The 21,984-nt window shown below is 46.8% G+C and overlaps 1 protein-coding gene across 3 annotated transcripts in view; it reads right to left on the reverse strand.

Annotated features, from left to right (window-relative positions):
* TANGO2 (transport and golgi organization 2 homolog) overlaps positions 1 to 21,984 on the reverse strand; it is a 781,874-nt gene that overhangs the window by 346,455 nt on the left and 413,435 nt on the right. For all 3 annotated transcript variants that reach the window (XM_086942620.1, XM_086942621.1, XM_086942622.1), the window contains exon 5: positions 8,308 to 8,427. In XM_086942620.1, coding sequence (XP_086798746.1) covers positions 8,308 to 8,427 — 120 coding nt within the window. The remainder of the gene's footprint in view (positions 1 to 8,307; positions 8,428 to 21,984) is intronic.

Below are 21,984 nucleotides of genomic sequence, written 5' to 3' on the forward strand. Positions count from 1 at the left end.
TTAACCCAGTTCTCTCCCAGGCCGATCTTAGGCATCACATCAAATAGTAAGTCCCACCGCACAGTGTTGAACGCCTGTTCAAGGTCCACTGACATCAGCACTGGGTCCCGATTTGCAAGGGCTTCAGGATGATGCATCACATGATAAAGCTGCCTAAGGTGCTGAGAGGTGCAGCGGATGGGAATAAAGCTGCTTTAGTCTTCATGAATCGGAGCCCATATATGTGGGAGCAATCGGAGGGCCAAAACCTTAAAAGGATCTTAAAGTCTATGTTCAACATAGAGAGGGGGTGGAATTCGGTGGCCTGGGCTCCATGTGTCTTAGTTTTGGGAAGGGGAATATCCACTGCGTCATTGGTGGACTCCAGGAGTGTACTGAGCCACCACAAGTCCAACAAACAGCTTTTCCAACCATGGGGCTATGGTCCCCGCATAAACTACATAAAACTCAGTTGGGAGGCCATCGGAGCCTGGTGCTTTTCCCCTTGCTATTTCCTTAAGTTACCTGGATCTCCTGTATCGTTACAGGTTCCCCCAGGTCTTTGTGGTGTTGTTTAACAAAATGTATTCAGTGGTATAGCCACTAAAAAGGCCAACCGAGCCTTTGCTGTGACGGGCACATGGGTAGCATACAAGCCTTCTCAATAATTGAAGAATTCTTTATTGATTACTGTGGGCAAGTGTAGAGACCGACCATCCCTCTGTTGGATGTGTGTAATGCCCCCGACAGTCTGGTATGATGAGCCATGCTAACAGTCGGCCAGCCTTCCATTCCTCGTTGTGCGCCCTGTTAATGTATTGTTTGTAATCATGACTATGCACCCGTTTCCAGAGTGATATTATACGGTTCCCTTGTCTCCTGGATCTCATCTAGTATCTCTGGCTGGGCACCAAGGGCGTTATCCAAGGTATGCAGTTTATCCTATAGTGTCTACCTCTAGGTACCGACCATCTGCCCGACAATGCCCCGTACCACAACTTTAAAAGCCTTCCACTCCACTATACTTGAGGAAGCAGAGCCCTGATTCCGAGTGAAGCAGTCAGATCACACACGCAAGGGAATCATAGTAGCATGTGTCTTCCAGAGAGGCTGGACTGAGCCACCACATGGGGACAGGTGGACACTCCCCCTCTCTCCCAGGAGAACGGGCTGAGGTCGGACAAGGCCCGTCCCAGATATTCAGAGTGCACAATATGTTGGGTAAGTCTCTGAGAACATACAAATCGATCTATCCGGGTGTGTAGGTTATGGATATGGAAGAAGTATGAGAAGTCCATGCTGGGTCCTCCAAACATCCACAATCCCCCAGTGCCCTACCCAGTCTCGTAGTCCCTCTGCCAGCTTGCCCGTGCCCGGTCAGAGGTGAGGTTGTGCGATCCAGCAGTACAAATAGTACACAATTAAAATCACCTCCTAGCAGTAGTCTATCAGGTGGTAGGTCAGCTATGTGAGTGGAGGAAAGAAAACTGGTCTTCGTTCGGAGCATAGATGCTTCACAGTGTAATTTTCCTCCCAAACAATCTACCTTCTGCAAAAACATATCTACCCTCCTTATCTATAATGGGGCGGGTGAGCTCAAAGGGGACCCCTGCCCTAATCCATAATAACCCCTCACCCCGGTATAAGCCGAATAGGAAGTAGCATTAAGCTGGGCACGCCATCTACGTTTCAGGCAATCAATTTCAGCCCCGACAAGGTCGGTCTCCTGAAGCATGGCCACCTGTACTCCCCTGTATGCCTCTTTGTGGGCAATCTCATCACCCTAATGTTCCATGAAATAAATGTAAGAGCATGTCAGCGTTCAGCCATAGGGAGACGCAGAGAGCCACACCTTCCACAGTCCCTCAGGGTCACAACTCCCATATCGTGCTGCGCAGCCCCTGCACAAACCAAAAGAATAATGAAAGGGAAAAGAAAGGCATAAACAAACCCCAACTATGTACTCCCCAACCCCAGGGCAGAACAGCAACGGCTGGCCGTCCAAACTGAATACCTCAAACATTTCCTAAATGAATATCGTCCCCCTGTCAGCCTACAAGGGCCTCTCCGTGAGGTGCGGGCCAAGACAAGTGAGCCGAGTCCTTGCATTACCGGTCCATCACAGTTTGGTCAGTACAAATGTCTCTCTGGCAGTCAATCAGATTCACACATGGTGCAATATGATTATAGACCGCATGAGTATGTGTGGCTCAGTTCAGGAGACCTCCTCTCCAACCCTTCACCCCCAACACCCCACTGTCCGTGCATCAACAGGACCACATATCACAAAGGATATCAAACCAGGTCATCCGCCGTCTGGGGTGCGACCACTGGGAGTTCCATCTCATCAACCATGCGAGGACACTGAGTAGGACACCACTGATTTAAGGTTGACGCAGACTCCGCTCCTGAGGTTTTCTTGTACCAATGTCTGCTACTGCCAGCAGGGCTGCTGCGCATTACAGTTCAGTCTTCGAGGGGCATAGGCCACTCCTGGGGCCACCACTTACAGACCTGCATGAGTGCGTCCGTACCCTAAGCTTGGGTACCGGCGGTGTCGAATTTTCTTGTGGGAGGGCTGTCCCCGCCGCATCTTCACAGAAGTGTGTAGAGCCATCGAGAATAATCCAGAGTTTGGATGGAAACATCAGGGAGTACTGGATATCATTTTCACAGAGGGCCATCTTGACTTGGAATAAAGGATGGATAAAGGAGGCCCTTCTGGTCTGTATTGCTGCTGTAAAGTCCGGGAATATGGAGACCCTGCCGTTGTCCACAGTGTAGGGGTCCTATAAACCCACCTTCTGCAATATAATACCTGTCTCGAAAGTGGAGAAACCTGGCTACCACCAGTCTGGGAAATCTGTCCGGGACAACAGCCACGCCGCTAGCCAATAGGCCCGCTCCAGTGCAAAGAAGGGAGTAAGTAGGCCGAGGCTACCTCCATTTGTAGCCAGTCCACCAGATAGTCTAGCATATCGTTTTTTTTCAACTCCCTCTGGGAGGCTCACAACCCTGATGTTGTTACGTCTACTGATGCTCTCAGCATCTTCTGCACGTCATTCGAGAAACAGGACCTTGTATCTCAGGTTAGACATCTGAATCGTAAGTGTTGTGCATTCAGGTCGAAATTCTGTAATGGTGGTCTCTACCTTATTGACTTGGTCCGCCAACTTGTGGTGTTCCGTTCCCAGTAGGCCAAGGCCCACTGAAACCGTATGTCTTGTTGAAGGGTGGCCTTAGTATCAGCTATGACCGCTAGGATGTTATTCGGCTGGAGCCGCAAAGGTTCCACAGCTGGGGTGGTGTCGTCATCTTCCGCCGTGGCTCAACAGTACTATTCAGGGACTTCAGCTCCTGTTTGTTAAGGCCTTGCTTTCCCCATCAGTGCCGCAGTCGATAAGGTATTACAAACAGGGTTAGACACTTAGGGAATCACGTGCAACTCTTCCAATGTGGCCCTAATAGGTCCCCACTCTGGCACCAGAGACGGGTTATGTTCACTGCCGCATTTCTCAGTCTCATCAATATCTCAGGCTGATGACAGAGCAGTCCCACAGGCCATAAGTTCGATGCAGGGGCCTGAGTCGCAGCGAGCCTCACAGGGCACCCACCAACACCACACCGCACCTCACGGTCAAGGACGGGTATGGCAGGTAATTATCAGTTCAAGATGGGGCAATTTGTCTGTACAGAGGGGACACCAGGGTGATCCCCAACCCAAGGGGGCCCCTTCCTTTTGTTGCATGAACTTAGGATCACAATCTCTGGGGTAGACCAGGACAGCTACTTTTACCTCAGTAAGGCAGGTCTAGTCTTCCCAAGCATATCGTAGCAGGAGCTACCTCTTCTCAGCGACTTCGGGGACTCTCCAGAGCCCCCACCTCCTCAATGTCAATTGCTGAAGGGATCAGACATCTCAGCGCTCCGAGCAGTGTTCCTGTGTGCAGGTCGCAATGTCTGTCCCTGCACCTCTGCTCCCTCCAGGGAGTCCCGCAGCACCGTATGGAAGCGGTGAGCTCACCACCTCCCCTGGGGCCCAACAGGCGTGGTCATAGATCCCCAGGGTAGCCCAGACCGATCGGTCCCTAACAAGTCGCAAGCACCGTGCCCATGACTCGGGGAGAAAGGGGCGTCACAACCACACTGCTGCCCGACCTCACCACCAAAGCTGTGTCGCCACTCATTTGTCCATCGCAGGGTAAACTGTCAGCAGGCACAGGTAAAATGGTGCCTCCAAAAATGACCAGGTCGCCCCTCTGTTACCACCACTCTGGTTCTTGGCCCAGCCCTCTGGCAGTGGCGAAACCGTCATCCAGGGAGCAATGCAAGATGTCTTCCGTGTCAGGCTCGGTCTTTTGCCCATCTCGTCCCTCGGCACAGACTCTTTGGAAGTCCTCCCTGCCCCTACTGCACCCTTCAGGGGCCTCCTCTGATATCCGGCAGTGATGGAAGTCAAGTTTCCGCAGTCCATAGGAGCCGGCCACACCTGTAGCAGGGCCGTATCTCAGTCTGCGCTGCATGCCTCCCCGGCCCAGTTTCGGGGCCCAGTAATGCTTCAGGCCCACCAGGCGGCGCAGTTCCAGTGCTCTGCTCCCCTCTGTATCCACAGGACCACTCCCGCTCCTGTGAGTTATCTCCGGATAAGTGCGCCACAGGCCCTACTCTGCCACAACTTCGTGTCGATGTGTTCTGAGGCAAATCGGCGCAGCCGACAGCCAGACCTGGCTCTATGAGTGTTTGGGCAAGCGAGAATAGGCCTGTTAACAGGCTGATAACGCCGGATTTCAGATTAGCTGTTGGGCCAGGCACATAGCTTGTTTAGCAAGTGTCCGATGCAGACGACATCTTGGCTACGCCCCACGTTATTTATTATCTACCTTCCTGAATCCTGCTTTTAATATATGCCCGTCAAAACCCTGCGTTATTTATTATATACCTATCTGAACCCTGCTTTTAATATATACCTGTCTAAACACTGCATTATTTATTAACTACTTTCCTGAACCCTGCTTTTAATGTATGCTCATTTAAACCCTACATTATTTATTTTCTACCTGTCTGGACCCTGCTAATAATATATACATGTCTAAACCCCACATTATTTACGATCGACCTATTTGAACCCTGCTTTTAATATATACATGTCTAAACCCCACATTATTTACGATCGACCTATTTGAACCCTGCTTTTAATATATACCCGGCTAAACTCCACATTATTTATTATCTAACTATCTGACCCTGTTATTAATATATACCCATCTAAACCCCACATTATTTATTATCTAATTATCTGAACCCTGCTATTAATATATACCCACCTAAACCCCACATTATTTATTATCTAACTATCTGAACCCTGTTATTAATATATACCCGTTTAAACCCCACATTATTTATTATCTAACTGTCTGAACTTTGCTATTAATATATACCCGTCTAAATTCTGCATGATTTATTATGTACACATCTGAACCCTGCCTTTAATATATGCCCCTAAAAACCCTGCATTTAATGTTAAAACATCTCAACACTCTGTTTAAAGTATCCCTGCCTGAACTTTGCCTTCAATGTATATGACTAAACCCTATTTTTAATGGATATGACTAAACCCTGTTTTAATGTATATGACTAAACCTTGCTTTCAACGAGTACCCATCAACACAGCATTTAATGTCTGCCTCCTGCTTTTAATTTATGAATATCTGAACCCTGCTTTTATTGATAACCATTTTAACCCTGAATATATCTAAATCCTGTGTTTAATATATTTCCATCTAAATCCTGTATTTAATTTATATACCAGTCCGAACCATGCTTTTAATGTATACACTTCTCACCTCTGCATTTAATGCATATCTGCCGTAACCCTGCTTTTAATGTATACGCATCTGATCCCGGCTTTTAATATATGCCCATCTCAACCCTGCATTTAATGCATAGCTGCCTGAACCCTGCTTGTAATGTATACCTATGAGAACACTGCTTTTAATATATGTCCATCTCAACCCTGCATTTAAAGCATAGCTGCCTGAATCCTGCTTTTAATGTATACACATGTGAAATCTAATTTTAATATATTTCCATCTGAACTCTGCTTTCAATGTATACCTTTTAGAACCCTGTATCTAATGTGCATCATCTGAACCCTGTTTTTAATGTTAATGTATGCCAGTCAGAACCTTGCTTTTGATGTATATCTTCTCAACCCTACTTTTAATGTACATCGGGTGTACCCTGCTTTTCAAGTATAGCTTTCTGAACCCTTTATTTTATCTATGGCTTCTGAACCCTAGTTTTAATGTATACCTTTTGGAACCCTTGCTTTAATGTATATGTGTCAGAACCATGGTTTTATTAAAAACAAGTCTAAATTGTACTTTTGAATTTATACTCTTCAGGACTCTGCTTGGAATACTCTTCAGGACTCTGCTTTGAAGATGTTTTCTTGGTTGCAGTTGGTAAAATCAGTTTGATCAAAACAGTTATAAATGATTTTCACTCTGCTTTTAATGTATATACCCATGTGAAATGTGCGTTTACTGTATACCCTGCGAACTCATGTATACTCACCTAAACCCAGATTTTAAAAGTATACCCGCCTGAATTCTGTGCTTAAAGTTTCCCTGTCTGAACCCTGCTTTTAATGAAAACTAGTCTCAACCATGTGTTTCACGTACACCTAGCCGAACCCTGTGTTTAATACACACCTATCTTATCCCTCCTTTTAAAGTGTATCCAACTGAACCATCCTTTTAATGTGTCTCCGTATGAACCTTCTGCTGTGTACCCTGCTGCACCCTGATTTTAACATATAGCAGTGTGATTCTGGACCAGGTTGTTCTGGAACTCCAGATAATAATAATAATAATAATAATAATAATAATAATAATAACAATAATAATAATAATAATACTGAAGTTTATAAAGTGCAACAGCTACCCCAACAACAGAGGTGTCCCGGGGCTCAAGTAGTAAGCAACGCATTCAGGGTAGTTTCGAAAGCTGGGTGGCAGACCTAGTTATGGTTAAAAAGCCATGTCTTCAGTGCTTTTCTGAAGCAGGACTCTGTATTTGCATGGTGGAGGAACCCAGGCAGGGCATTCCACATTTTAGCGGTTCTAAGGGAAAATACCCTACCACCCAGCCGGGCTTTCGCAAAGCGGGGGTTACAGAGCAGGTTCTGAGTGTTCGATCGCAGAGACCGATCTTGCTTATAACAGCAGAGTCTACGTTTAAGGTAGCTGGGGACATTTTCCCTTCAGTGCGCGGTAGGCCAGGGTCAAGGCCTTCAATTCTACTCTTTTTGCTACTGGGAGCCAATGTAGATCCTGTAGGTGTGACGAGACATGATGTCGAAAGGAAATAAGTCTAATCAATTTTACCTACGCATTCTGCACCATCTGCAGACGTCTAATCGCATATTTGGGCAGGCCGAGATACAAGCTGTTCGCGTAGTCCAGCCTGGATGTTACAGTGGCATGGACTACAGATTTACGGCAATCTTTTGGAAGCAAATGTAGGAATTTACGAAGATTATTTAATTTGCTTTGAAACCTGTTGGATTTGGGCCGAGAAGGAGAGGTTGGCCTCCCATCTCACCCCCAGACTTTTAATACTAGCGCTGGGGGAGAGCGGAGGTCCCATTTCTGAAGGCCACCACAGATCTGGCGCAGGCACTGGGCCCTTTCCAAAAAACAGCACCTAGGTTTTTCCCGCATTAAGTTTTAGTTTATTTATGTTTATCCGGAGGGCGATGTGCGTAAACACGGTTTTAAATGCTTAAAAGTCTCCGTCTGCTCCTGATAAGATAAAACCAACTGGGTGTCGTTAGCATAAGAAATTGCCTTAACACCCCAGATGGCAATCAAAGAGAAGAGAGGAGCTAAGTACACATTAAAAAGCAAAGGGCTCAGCGCAGAACCCTGGGGGACGCCACGCCAGAGAGGTTTAGGTTAAGATGTAAATGGGCGTAGGGTGACTTTTTGGGAGCAGCCACTGAGGTAGGATTGCAGCCAGGTCAGCACCTTTCCCCCAAAGAGTATATATTTTAATCTCTGAACCAGCCGAGCATGATCAAAAGTGTCGAAAGCTGCAGACAGATCCAGGAGCACCAGCAATGCTGATGCCCCTGAATCTACTGCTCATCTCACTGATTCTGCCAACTCAAGGAGGGCAGTCTCTATGCTGAAACCCGAAGCCAGATTGTGTTTCATGCAGATACTCAATTCTTGAGTTCCTAAGTAGGGTCTTGGCGTCTTTCCAGAGCTTATTGCCCCCATGCAACATTTGAACATCTTTGGCAGCTCTATCAAGGTTCCTTACCTCTGCCTTTCGCGTTCTTATCTATCTTCGGCTGGAGATAGTTCGTCAGAGCTGCCATTTTTCCTCTTTTGGTGATTCCAAGCCATGTCCCACCTTCTTTCCCTGCTTCCATGTCCAGACCTAAGGCGAAGGGAAAGAAGAAAGTGAAATAATAAGTGGAAAAGAAAAAGAGAGAAAGCACGTCAACTCAGCACCGCAAAGTCTGCTCCAAATAAATGTATGCCATATGTGATCTACAGGACCATTCCGCTCTATGAAGATAATACACATACATTTCAAGCGCAGATCCTCATAGGAACAGCTGCAGGCACCCTACCAAAAACGGATGTCACAGTAAGGATGGAGGCACTTCAGGTTTGACTCAAACAGTTCAGGTTTGGGATTACCTGTTGAGTCACACAGAACACCTGTCCCTTGGGGCTGACTGCTGTGATTGGGTCTGCTGAAGAGAGAACACCTACCCTTGGGGCTGACTGCTGTGATTGGGTCTGCTGAAGAGAGAACACCTACCCTGGGGGCTGACTGCTGTGATTGGGTCTGCTGAAGAGAGAACACCTACCCTTGGGGCTGACTGCTGTGATTGGGTCTGCTGAAGAGAGAACACCTACCCTGGGGGCTGACTGCTGTGATTGGGTCTGCTGAAGAGAGAACACCTACCCTTGGGGCTGACTGCTGTGATTGGGTCTGCTGAAGAGAGAGCACCTACCCTTGGGGCTGACTGCTGTGATTGGGTCTGCTGAAGAGAGAACACCTACCCTGGGGGCTGACTGCTGTGATTGGGTCTGCTGAAGAGAGAACACCTGCCCCTGAGGGCTGACTGCTGTGATAAGGACTGGAGAACAGTTGTTGTGGAAGAGAGAACACCTGCCTTTGAGGGCTGGCTGCTGTGATCAGGTCTACTGAAGAGAGAACACCTGCCTCTGAGGGCTGGCTGCTGTGATCAGGTCTACTGAAGAGAGAACAATTGCCTCTGAGGGCTGGCTGCTATGATTGGGTCTGCTGAAGAAAGAACACCTGCCTCTCAGGTCTGGCTGCTGTGATTGGGTCTGCTGAAGAGAGAACACCTGCCTCTCAGGGCTGGCTGCTGTGATCAGGTCTACTGAAGAGAGAACACCTGCCTCTGAGGGCTGGCTGCTGTGATTGGGTCTGCTGAAGAGAGAACACCTGCCTCTCAGGGCAGGCTGATGTGATTGGGTCTGCTGAAGAGAGAACACCTGCCTCTCAGGGCTGGCTGCTGTGATTGGGTCTGTTGAAGAGAGAACACCTGCCTCTGAGGGCTGGCTGCTGTGATTGGGTCTGCTGAAGAGAGAACACCTGCCTCTGAGGGCTGGCTGCTGTGATTGGGTCTGTTGAAGAGAAAACACCTGTCTCTGAGGGCTGACTGCTGTGATCAGGTCTGCTGAGGAGAGAACACCTGCCTCTGAGGGCTGGCTGCTGTGATCAGGTCTGCTGAAGAGAAAACACCTGCTTCTGAGGGCTAATTGCTGTGATCAGATCTGGAGAAATGGCTACTGGGGAAGAGGGAACCCTTGCCGCTGAGGGCTGACTGCTGAGATCAGGTCTGGGGAAACGGTTGTTGTGGAAGAGAGAACACCTGCCCCTGAGGGCTGACTGCTGAGATCAGGCCTGGATAAACGGTTGTTGTGGAAGAGAGGACGCCTGCCCCTTAGGGCTGGCTGCTGTGATCAGGTCCACTGTAGACAGAACACCAGCCCATGAGGGCTGACTGCTGTGCTGAGGTCTACTGAAGAGAGAACACCTGACCCTGATGGCCCCCTGGTGTGCTGAACCTGATTAAATCTTTGCTGGATTATGAGTGTGTTCGAGTAGGGCTTGACCAAAGTGTCAATCCTCAAGTAGGAGGTTCAAGAGCACTTGCTTTATGAAGTCAAATGGTTCTAAGATGATATCCACCCCAGATATATATATATATATATATACATATATCAATCCGACTGGCAGCTGCCAGTAGGTAGCTATATTTAAGATCATGTTTCCGTAGGAAAAGCGTTTTTTGTTTTGCCAATAACTTTTCACAACTTTTTTTCCTTTTCCGTTCAGTTTTCAAACCTTCTGGGTTGAAAGTTACGGGTGATCTGTCAAGTGGGGGCCGAGAAAAAAGGGGGGGTCCCAAAACACATTTTCCCCATTCATTTTCCCATAAGGATTTTGAACATGACTACAGCCAGAACCACTGAACGGAATTACACCAAATTCCAGAAAGTGTGCTTTTTGTGATTTAGTGTAAATCTGTTCAGTAGTTTTAGAGATATTTAAGTTTGAAAAATATAGTTATCTGGGGACATAAGTCCTTGCAGTGGACTCGTGGATCCTACTGAAATTTGATTGCCAGCCAACCACTCAACCAGAAAGTGTTGGCAGCCATATAGGGACTCGGCTTGAAGCCCAGTCCCACAAAAAAAGTCAAATGTAAAAAAAAAATTAAAAAGAAGAAAAAGGGGCAGGTTAGGAATATAACCGACCCCCCCGCCCCCCTCCACCCCGCCGGGGATTGCAAGCATTTTATTTAATTCAATGTTGCCATGAATTTGCAGGTAGACCAGCAGCAAACCCGAAGGCAAAAAAAAAAAAGACTAGCAGGCTCCTGCAAAACATTTTTATTAAGCTGCCGGTGCGCCAAGTCCCGGAGGGAATGTTTTTGAATTATGAGGGGGGTGCCCACATGCCACCCCGCGCCCCAGGGACGAACACCACCTCCCAGGGGCAAGTAATTATAGAAATGGGGAGGGCCCGGGCATCCCCCCTACAGCCACGGGGACCGCCACTTCCTGGGGTAATCAGTCACAGAACTACGGAAGGCCCAGGTATCCCCCCGGCAGTCCCAGGGACCACCACCACCTTACCAGGGCAATTAACTTCCCCAGCGCTCAAATAGTATAATTGGAAGGGGTCCGTTGCAGCCGCTCGGCCCCAGGGAGTACCACCTCCCCGGAATGAAAGTAACGATTGGTGGGGGACCGCATGGCCCCCTCCTCCTGGAGCCATACATGGCCCTTGGGACCACCACCTCCAGGGCCAGGTGCCCATCCCCAGGACATAAGCGGTACAAAAGGGGGTGGTGATGGACGGAGCATCTGAATCAATCAAACACTCACACCCAGTCAAAAGATCTGGGTTTAATCCATCACCGTTCTTTAGCCCACTCTGCCACCCAGTTCAGACATGGCTATATGCAAATCAGTCTGACCCGGTGCCTCATGGGAACAGTCCAGCCCGAACTGCCAAGCCATGTCTTCCCTGGACCGGAAACAAGCTTCCGAGGAACGTCTTCAGCCCGGCTTGCTTGAATCCAGTGGCAAAGTGAGCAAGGGACTCACGTCTGAGCATACCCTGCCACACTTATGGCGGCCAAAAGCGGTTCAAAAGGGGGTGGTGATGGACGGAGCATCTGAATCAATCAAACACTCACACCCAGTCAAACGATCTGGGTTTAATCCATCACCGTTCTTTAGCCCACTCTGCCACCCCAGTTCAGACATGGCTATATGCAAATCAGTCTGACCCTGTGCCTCATGGGAACATCCCCAGGGCATAGCAGTTTGCTATGGTTTGGCAGGAGATAAAACTGTGCTCCGCTTTCAGCAAGTGTGAGCATTGAAAAATGTCTCACTGCCAGAATGCGGTGACCAATTGCTTTTACAGAGAGGGAGCTGCTTTTTAGCAGCACCCTCTCTGTAAAAAGCAATTCCGGCTCCCGCAGGAGGCGGGGAACCAGAAGGGTTTGCGGGAGCCTTTAGGCTCCCCTGCTGTCCCCATTAATGGGGAGTGGTTGCCCTGGGTGGGACCAGGGCACCCACTATAGAGGACAGGCCTAGTGGGATGGGGTCCCCAAGGCCGAAATCGGCCCAGGGGGAGGTCGCATGGTTCCCCCCTCTCCTATTCAAGAAAGGCCTGACCATGGGGGATGGGGTCTCTGGGGCAGCAATTGGCCCAGGGAAGAGGGGTCACATGGCCCCTTTCCATAATTTGCTTGAAAAAAAGGCCGGCTTGGCAAATCGCCGGAGGCCCCACTCCCTTTCGCCACCACTCTTGCAAAGTCCTTGGGGGCCACTAAGCCATCCTGTTACCTCTAGTAGGTCTCACAAAGCCCGATTGCTGAGAGCACTTAATAGGTCACACCCCCTTTCACCACCACTCTGCAAACGTGCCTCCTGGTGCACTGCTTGCTGGGGGCTGAAGTCCCCTTGGCTTCAGAGGGTCCTTGGGGGCCAAAAGACCCTCCATTAAGTTCCATACAATGGCACTGCTGAGGGATCTTTGAAGGCCATGCCCATTTTCTCCACCACTCTGCAAATGTGCCTCTTGGCACACTGCTGGTTGAGGAATTAAGTCTACTCGAACGCTGTGGGTCCTTGCAGGCCAACAAGCCCTCCTATTGCCTCCACAAAGTCCCAAACAGTGAGATTGCTGAGAGGTCATCAGAGGCCATGCCCCCTTTCTCCACCACTCTGCAAATGCACCTCCTGGCTCACAACTGGTAGGGGGAGGAAGTCTCCTTGGCTGCTGAGGGTCAATGGAGGCCACATCTGCCTATCGTACCTACCAAGGATGGCCATGGCATTGGAGGCTCTGATTGCCGTTGCCAGCACCTTGGAAAATCTCTTCCCAATATTGTGTAACCTGTGCCCTTCCTTGACTGGCTGAGTGGTACATGGTGTAGCAGGGCTCTTAGATCGCCTTTGAGCAGCTTGCATAATTACAGTTTTGGAATAACTGCTGGCACAGTAGCTGGATTTTTCATCAACTTAATGCCTTCTTTCTACAAGAAGTCAACAATAGGGATTGCCCTAACACAACACTGCATGGCAGCCTTGAAATCATACAAGAAGCATTCCGCTTGCTTGACCGGCATGGGGAGGTCAAAACGTTTCAACCCCCTCTCGAGAAGGTCATGGAAGCTGCTGAAATCTGCTGGAAGAGAATCAGCCACTGGCAGCGTGGGAGAAGGTGGTGTGTGTGCCACACTCCATCCATTCTTAATGGACATCAGAATCCACTTGTAGTTCCCTTTCTTCCAATTGTTGGTCACCGCTGTCTGATGCTCGAGCAAGAATCGGCAGGGGAGGTAAGGACTTCTGTTTTGGTGGAGCAGGTAGAGTTTCCCTGATCTGGTATAACAACAGGATCCTCCTGTCGCGAAACTGGCTTTTGAGCTACAATAGCAACAGGGAAACGTTTATAGTAGTCACTGAGCATCATATGTAAGTCTGTGACCTGTGACATCAAAACGTTACTGGAGGGTTCCTGTTGACGGCCCTCCTCTTCCTGCTCATAATAGGGGTAATGCTCTTGAAAAGTGTCCAAGCGCTGCATGCCTGAGCTCTGTCTGAGAAGGAATATTCACCTTCCAAGAACGCAGAAGGGTCATCTGGTTGATGATCTTCCTCTGATTCCAAGCACTTTAATCTGAGTTGAGATGGGCTGTAAGCGGGCCATAAGGACCTACATCCTTCGATTTGCCGAAATGCAGAAGGCGAGAAGGAGGCAGGGGAAAAATCTCGGAAAAGTCCTGCAACAATGAAGGTATTGTTTTAGAGACTGGCATGTCCATTTTCCTCGTCGACAGGATTGTTGTTAGAGACTGTGCTGACGGTGTGGAAATGTCCATCGACGGGGCAGAGACGCTCGTCGTCCAGGCAACTCCCAACGGAACCATTAACTTCGCAGCTCTCAACGACGAACTCCGCACAGAAGCCGCTGACATCAACTTTCCCAGTTTTCGTCGACGCCACAGCTGTCATAGTCTTGACCCTCAACATCATAGATGGTGCTGAAGAAACAGTTGACGGAGCCCCCTTCATTTCAACGGTCGGAGGCGGAAAAAGCCCAGTCGACGGGCAAATTTTCTGTGATGGAGTATGTGGCACAGAGAGGACCAGAACCAGATCTTTTTTGGGTATGAGAATAGCCAGGTTGCTCCTTTTTCACCCTTTTTCCACGGAAGACCCCTTGCGCTTAGATCTTAACTTTTTCGGATCTCTGTGCACAGAAGGAGGATCTTCTTCCTTCCTTTTCTTAGAGGAGGTATGAGGCCTCTCCTCACTCTTGGAGTCAGAATCTTTTACAGATTTTCTCTTTTGAAGCCAAAGGAGAAGTCTTCCCTCACGATCCTTGAGGGTTTTTGAAGAAAAAGTCTGGCAGTGCTTACAGTCTCTAGGCTCGTGATCTGGGTAAAGGCAGTATAAGCACTCTTTATGAGGATCTTCAGAGAAGAACCTGGGCTTTCAACATATCTTAAAGTGCCCGAACAGCCCCTTTTTAGACTCTGACATTCTGCAGCAAATACAGAAAGAAAAGGATAAACTCACTTTCTAGCAGCACCTCAGTTGAAGAGAAGGTTGAGGAAAAGGAACTGCTAGCTCAAAGTTGAAAAGTTCAAGGTAGAAACACTGTGACTGAGCAGAGCTAAGGGAGACTCCCTAACACGACGTGCGGTAAGAAATCTGAGGTACGATGGCCCTGCAGGGGATGGATACTCTGGGTCTGTGATGTGATTGGCTGGAGTTTGAATGTTCTTTAACAAGGTTAACTGGTTATTAAATGCCATTGATTTTCAAGCTTTTATACTGCTTTTTTACTGTTACTGTGGGACTCCAACCATGACGATAAGGAAGATTCAAGCATGGGAATCTATAAAAGATACAATACTGGAGAATTGGTAACACTCCGGGCCATTGGAATGGTAAAATAGGCATCTTTCAGGTTCAGTTTTATCAACCAATCCTTCTTTCGTAACATATCCATTAAGAGATGGATCCCTTCGATTTTGAAATGTCTCTATACATGGAACATGTTTAGATCTCGTACGTTTATAATGGCCTCCACCCCTGGTCTTCATTTTCCACTAGTAAAAGTGTACTTACAAAAAACTTGTGGACTAAGTGAACTTCTATAATGGCGCCCTTTGCAACATACTTTTTACCACTTCTTCCACCACTCTCTGGGGAAACATCTCCAAAGGTTTCCTTCAGGAAATCTATTTTGAAACCCTGGACGATCTCCAACACCCAAGGGTCCTGCGTTACAGCCTCCCAGACGTGGGTAAAAAGTCAGAGACGACCTCCCACTTTTGCAGGAAAGAAGAATTCGGTGAAATCACTGTATTCACCCTGGTAACCAGTTGAGCCTTGTCCATACGACCTGTTCCCCCTTGCACAATGCAGACGTCCTCTATGGGGATAGAAGGCCATGGATCCTCTGACTTGATATCATCCGCCAAAGCCTCTTTGTCGAAAGTTTGTGAAGTGGGACCTCTGGAAGCCTTGGCCAGCAGAAAGTCCCTTTTGCCGGCCCATCCAAAAACCTATGGGCTGAAAACCCTGCGCATGTTAGATTGGGCCTTGTGGAGGGCAGTAAAGGTAGCTACGTACTTGCCAACTGTCTTAAACATGTTCTCTCGGAAGAGGAGGCGTTTGCGATTCTTGGAAGTCTCTCTCAGCCAGGTCTCCATGTTTGGGATTATTTTTCATGAGAACTACTCTATGCTTCCCAGCATTGAGGCCAGCATTGGCATTTCCAAGGATAACTAAAGCCCATGATGATCCTTGGTAGGGGTCCCAAAACATCAAGGAGGTGACATACTCACTCAATCACCAATACAGCAACTCATACACCAACCCACACAGCCACTCACACACCCATATAGCCACTCGGACACCCACTCACACACAGATACTCACATATTATATGTTAGAAGTAGTATCATTCACTAATAGTACACCTGGTATACTAAATAAACTTTGTAGCAGCTTAGCATACAGGCTTAACACTCAAACTCTTAGAAAACACTTATACTCACTGGATGATGCCATCAGTGATGTCACTGGAGAGATCATCAGTGAGGTCACTGACGATGTCATGAGTGATGTAATATGTGAGGTCATAAGCAGTGCATTACAGGGTGAAAGTTATAGTTAGCTATGGTAACTATAACGACTGAATTTCTATGGTTTTGTACGAGTGAAATGTGAGCCCAACTTTAATGTTTCTGTAATGTTTTTTTTTCTCTAGTGAATATATATATATATATATATATATATATATATATATATATATATATATATATATATATATATATATATATATATATATATATATATATATATTACCTACTGGCAGTCGCCAGTAGGTATATATAGTTAGGATTTTTTCTCTATGGGATTTTTGAAAATTCTATGTCTAATAACTTTGGCGTTTGTGGACGGAATTGGCTGAAATTTTCAGGAAAATGGAACATTTTGTTTCTGAGCAGCCCCTGACAATTTGGGGGGGCTTCATCAAGGGGGGGCCGAGAAAAAAGGGGGGTCCCAAAACGCGTTTTTCCCATGTTAATTTCCATAGGGCGGTTGGCCTCACTTTTAGCTCGAACGGCTGAATGGATTTGCACGAAACTTGGCAAAATTGTAGGGACTGTTAGCCCGATGTGCCTTTGCTAGGTCTCAATATATGTGCTCCAGTGGATTTTGAGTAATTTAGGTTCAAAAAAAGATATATATCTGGGCGGAGCCTAACCACACATCTGATCTGATTGGCTGTCAGCACTTCATCCAAGAAGTGTTGGCAGCCATCTTGGGACCAATATACATGATAGCACCTCATTAAAAAGCATTGTAGTTAATAGAGGGTTTTAGGACTTTAGTTACATTATAAATCATTTGTTGATGGTACCATCCTCGTTTTAGGAATTGTGGTGGGTTCTAAGGTGATTTTACCATGTGAAAAAACCTTCTGCTGTGATATCATGAATATTGTTTGAAAGAAAACTAATATCTCATGATTTTCCCACAGTGGTTTGGAAGGGGATCTATAAGCTAAACTGAAAGCATATTTTCTGTAAATTCACATTATCTTTCTCAGTCATGTGAAAATGAAGTCTGACATTCTCAGTAAAACATGTACATCCAACAAGGACAGAGACTGTCAGTTGATTCCTTTGTGTTCTACTGCAGCCTCCTAGAGTGTTCTAAAGAACAACTAGAGCGCTAACAGTCCTACTTATTACAAAGGTATGGCACACCTGAAGCCATCTTGATTGGAATAAAGTGGTAACTCTTAAAACATTTAATTTAAAAAGAAACAACATGAGGGGGTATATTTTGCCATAGAAAGTATGATTAGTGCTGCAGAATGAAAAATTAGGGCACATTTTGAGTGGCTTCTCAAATCCTTTTCTATTTCATTAAAACATTCTGACATGCAGTCTCCCAAAATGGCCACCAGAGACAAAAGAGCCCAAATGTAGCCCAAATATCACCCAGATGTAGCCCAAGTATAGCCCAATGACAGAATGTCCCAGAGTGTTCTAAAGAACAACTAGAGCGCTAACAGTCCTACTTATTACAAAGGTATGGCACACCTGAAGCCATCTTGATTGGAATAAAGTGGTAACTCTTAAAACATTTAATTTAAAAAGAAACAACATGAGGGGGTATATTTTGCCATAGAAAGTATGATTAGTGCTGCAGAATGAAAAATTAGGGGGCGAGGAGCTTCGCGGGCGACCAAGATGGCCGCGTAAGCTCGGAGCTCCGTGGACCGTCCGATCCACCGCAACTATCCTGCATGAAATCCTGTCCCACGTTGGTGGAACTGTAATGCTGTCGGCCTACTGAGGCGGGGACTGCAATCGGCTTCCAAATCGGTGACTCCTGAGCAAAGTTACGTCGAGCTGAACTCCGCTCCGTGACGGTGCCATTGTCCATCCGGACTTCGCCACTTCGTCACTTCGCCTGATCGGACTACACGGGGCCTGCCTGCCATCTCCTTGGTGATGACACTGCGCACTTGCCTGGCCCTCGTCGACCTGATCGAGACTTTTTGATCCGTCTGCCCCTCGGCTGTGGATCCTGACCTGCTGCCGCCTTTCCTTTGTCCTCAAGCACCCATCATGGCGGGCAGAGGCGATCCGGACAGGGCATCGACTAAAGGTGGTCGGGGCAAATCGCAAACACAGAACAACCGAATGGAGCGGTATGTGAGCCTCAAGTCGCCACCGACATCGGGGGCCATCTCCAAAGGGACCCCAGTGACTAGCCCGCCGGACGGCTCGGATCCTACCCTCATGGACATCATGGGTGCCATCACCAGCCTCCGTGCCGATGTACAGCACGAGACTCTGTCCCATAAAGTGGACTCCATGTTTATTTATTTATTTTATTTATTTATAGTGTTTTGTATAGCGCGTACAAGACCCTTGGGTATCAGAGCGCTTAACAGGAGAGAATAACAAATAGATAATTGTAATAGCAGTAATAACAACAAAAGATATATGAGGTAGAAGGCAAAATAATGAATGTGCATGCTTAGAGATATAAGAACTTAATGTCTGTGCAATTAGCATTGGTCTCAAACCAAGCTCTGTGAGGTAGGGTTATAAGGTATTCCAGTGCATATCAGAATAGTGTGGGTAAATAAGGTGAGGTAGAGGTTATAAGTCTTATCTGTGAGATATAGTTATCAATTCACAAGTATATGAGGTAGCAGTATGTATCTAGCCTGGGCTTGAACATGGACACAATCAGATGTCAGGAGATGATCTTCTAATATTCATGAAGTGGACAATCCTCTGTGAGCGTAAATTATTGTCTCAGTAGTCCGTAAGTTTATCTATGTAGGGAATTTACTCATCAAGTGGCTCTTAAGTTCTCGTTTGAATGATAATGAATTTTGAATCTTCCTGATGCTTGGCGGGAGTGAGTTCCAGATTCTGGGGGCAGTGCCAGAGAATGCTCTGTTGTAGGTCTTTTTCTTGCGGAAAAAGGCTGGTCGCAATAGAAGCTCTCTTGCGCTTCTGGTTGTTCTGTTACCTCCTGATATCATAAGTTTCTTGGCTAGGTATCTAGGCGTGTTGTGGTGAACCGCTTTATGTGTAATACAGGCCATCTTCATTTGAATTCTGGCTTCGTAGGGTAGCCAGTTTAGAGCTTTCAGGTGAGGAGATATATGATCGAATTTCTTCGTTCCCGTGATGAGTCTTGCCGCTGCATTGAGGCAGGCTTTTAGTGGCGCTGTGGATGTTTTCGGTAGGCCAGCTAATGTGGTGCAGCCGTATTCAATCCTCGAGATAACAAGTGATTGGATAGCCAGTTTTAGATCCGATTCTGAGATAAAGGGTTTCAGTTTTCTTAGGTAATTTAAGTGGAAGCGGGCGCTCTTGGCCATTGAGTTAATATGGTCTTTCATGTCGAGGTTTTCATCTAGCGTAATTCCTAGAGATTTGGCTGAGTTGACTAGTGTCGGGGCGCAATTTAGCGCCGTCACCAATTTAATCCATTCCTTAACATCCGATTGGCTCCTTGTCGGTGAGATTAGCAGGAGTTCTGTTTTCTGAGCATTTAGTTTCAGATGGTTCATTGTTAACCATTGCAGAGCTCTCTTTAGTGTTTTGTTCATTAGGTCAATGTCCTCAAGGGAGGCGATCTTTATGTATAATTGGGTGTCGTCTGCATACATGTGGTAGGATATCTGTGATTGTTGAAGAATCTCGGTGAGAGGTTCGACATACAAGTTGAATAGATCTGGGGATAACGTTGAGCCTTGTGGGACCCCGATTACGTTGGGGCTCGGGGAAGAGATTGCTTGATTCACCAAGAATCTCTGAGTCCTATTTTGTAAGAAGGATTTGAACCATTTCAGCACGTTTCCGGACAGACCCATCCTGTTTTGTAGCCTGGTAATTAGCACTTCGTGCTTTACAGTGTCAAATGCTGATGACAGGTCTAGGAGGATTAGTAGGCATGTTTGATTTTGGTCTAAGGCTTGTAGGGCGTCATCAACAATATGCAGGATCGCGGTCTCCGTACTGTGTCCTGTTCTGAACCCTGATTGGCAATCGTCAAGTAGCGAGAATTTAGCGATATGTTGGCTTAGTTGACCCTGTACGCATTTCTCAATGAGTTTGGCCAGTAGAGGGATGTTGGTCACTGGTCGATAGTTGTTCGGGTCTGTTACATCAGCTGTCGGTTTTTTGATGATGGGTACTACCTGTCCTGTTTTTAGGCAATCCGGGAGGGTTCCTTGTGCAAGAGAGGCATTTATTATCTCGGTCCAGATCGGAACTAGAGTGTGACTGATTTTTCTTACACACTTTCCCGGTAGAGGGTCTTGAAAATGGTTATTCGATCTGAGTTCCGCCAGTGTTTTGGCGATCTTTCCCTGGTCATATAATTCAAATGTGTCCCATTTTGCCTTATTTTTTGTTTGGAGACTTTCTGTTGATACATTGGACTCATTTTTAGGTGGAGGAAGGGTAATGAGGTTTGTTGCTGCATTTGAGAGTTCAACCTCAAGCAGTTTGGATTTTTCCGTAAAAAATGAGGAGAATTCCTCGCAGCCTATAGGAGTTTTTGTACTCTCTTGAACCGTTTTGGCTAGTTTGTTTGATTGTTGTTTTAAAATCTCAAAGAGTTTTCGTGGTCTGTTTGTGGCACTGTCCAATTCCGATCTGATAAATTCTTTTTTGGAGCTGAGTATCTTTTTATTGTATTCGTTTCTACTTTTTCTGAGGGCTTTCAACTCCGGGGAGGAGGGATGTTGTCTCCATTTCCTTTCAGCCATTCTCAGTTTGCGCCTGTCCTCGTTCAATGACTCAATGAACCAGGGATTTTTTGGTTTCTCTGAGACTTTTTTCATTCTTTGGGGCATGGTGTCATTGACAATATTACCAATCGCGGTTATGTAGTGATCCGTCAGCTCATTTACATTTTGCTTATTGTAGGGTGGTTTCAGATCTTTCTCACACCTTTCAACCAGTAGTTCAATATTAGCCTCTTTTGTGTCTCGGATCAGTTTTTTGAGCTTGCGTGGTTGCACGGTCCTACCCTTTTTCATTGTCGGTATCGCAAATGTTATGGCGTGATGGTCGGACCAGTCACATGGGTCTATAGCGAGGATTGATGCCTCATCTTTTCTTGCAATAATCCAATCTAAGGTCGCTCCTTGTGAGTGAGTGGGTTGGTTGCATGCTTGTATAAGTTTTAACTCACTGAGGAATTCTTTAAGCGAGTTGACCAGTTTGTCATTCCCGTCATCCCAGTGGAGGTTAAAATCGCCTAGGAATATGTTATTGGCATCCGCGTTAGAGTTGGTCGTTATGATCTCCATCAGTTGCTCTGTGAATTTTGCATTTTCACCTGGTGGATGGTAGAATGCATGCAAGGCGCAGCTTTGATTATTTGGTGTTCTTACCTTGATACCAAGGTATTCACAGGAGTCTAGGGGGTCAGATTGGAATTGGCAGACCTCGATCTCTGAGCGGTGGATGCAAGCTATGCCTCCTCCCACATTCCTTGGTCTGTCTAATCTGACGATGTTATATTGTGGTGGTATTAAGAGGTCCATGGTAGGAGATGATGATTCATTGAGCCATGTTTCCGTGAGGATGGCCAAGTCAATTTCCTTATTGATGATGAAGGCAGCTATGTCTGATGCATGTTTAGTTGCCGAACGACAGTTAAATAGTAGACAGTTCAGGGGTTTCTGTGATTTTACGCCTTTTCCATTATCAGATTCGGGTGCGGTTAGCTGAATTTGTTGTAAATTTTGGTGAATTGCTATCCTGTCATTCTTTCTGGATGTTCTATTAGGGTCAGTAGGTACTACTTTGATATTCTCTTCTTTACTCCGGGCCGGTTGTTCATAGGATCGGAGTAAAGCCAG

The sequence above is a fragment of the Lissotriton vulgaris genome, chromosome 11, assembly GCF_964263255.1.
Source record: "Lissotriton vulgaris chromosome 11, aLisVul1.2, whole genome shotgun sequence".
In the NCBI taxonomy this organism is placed as follows: Eukaryota; Metazoa; Chordata; class Amphibia; order Caudata; family Salamandridae; genus Lissotriton; species Lissotriton vulgaris.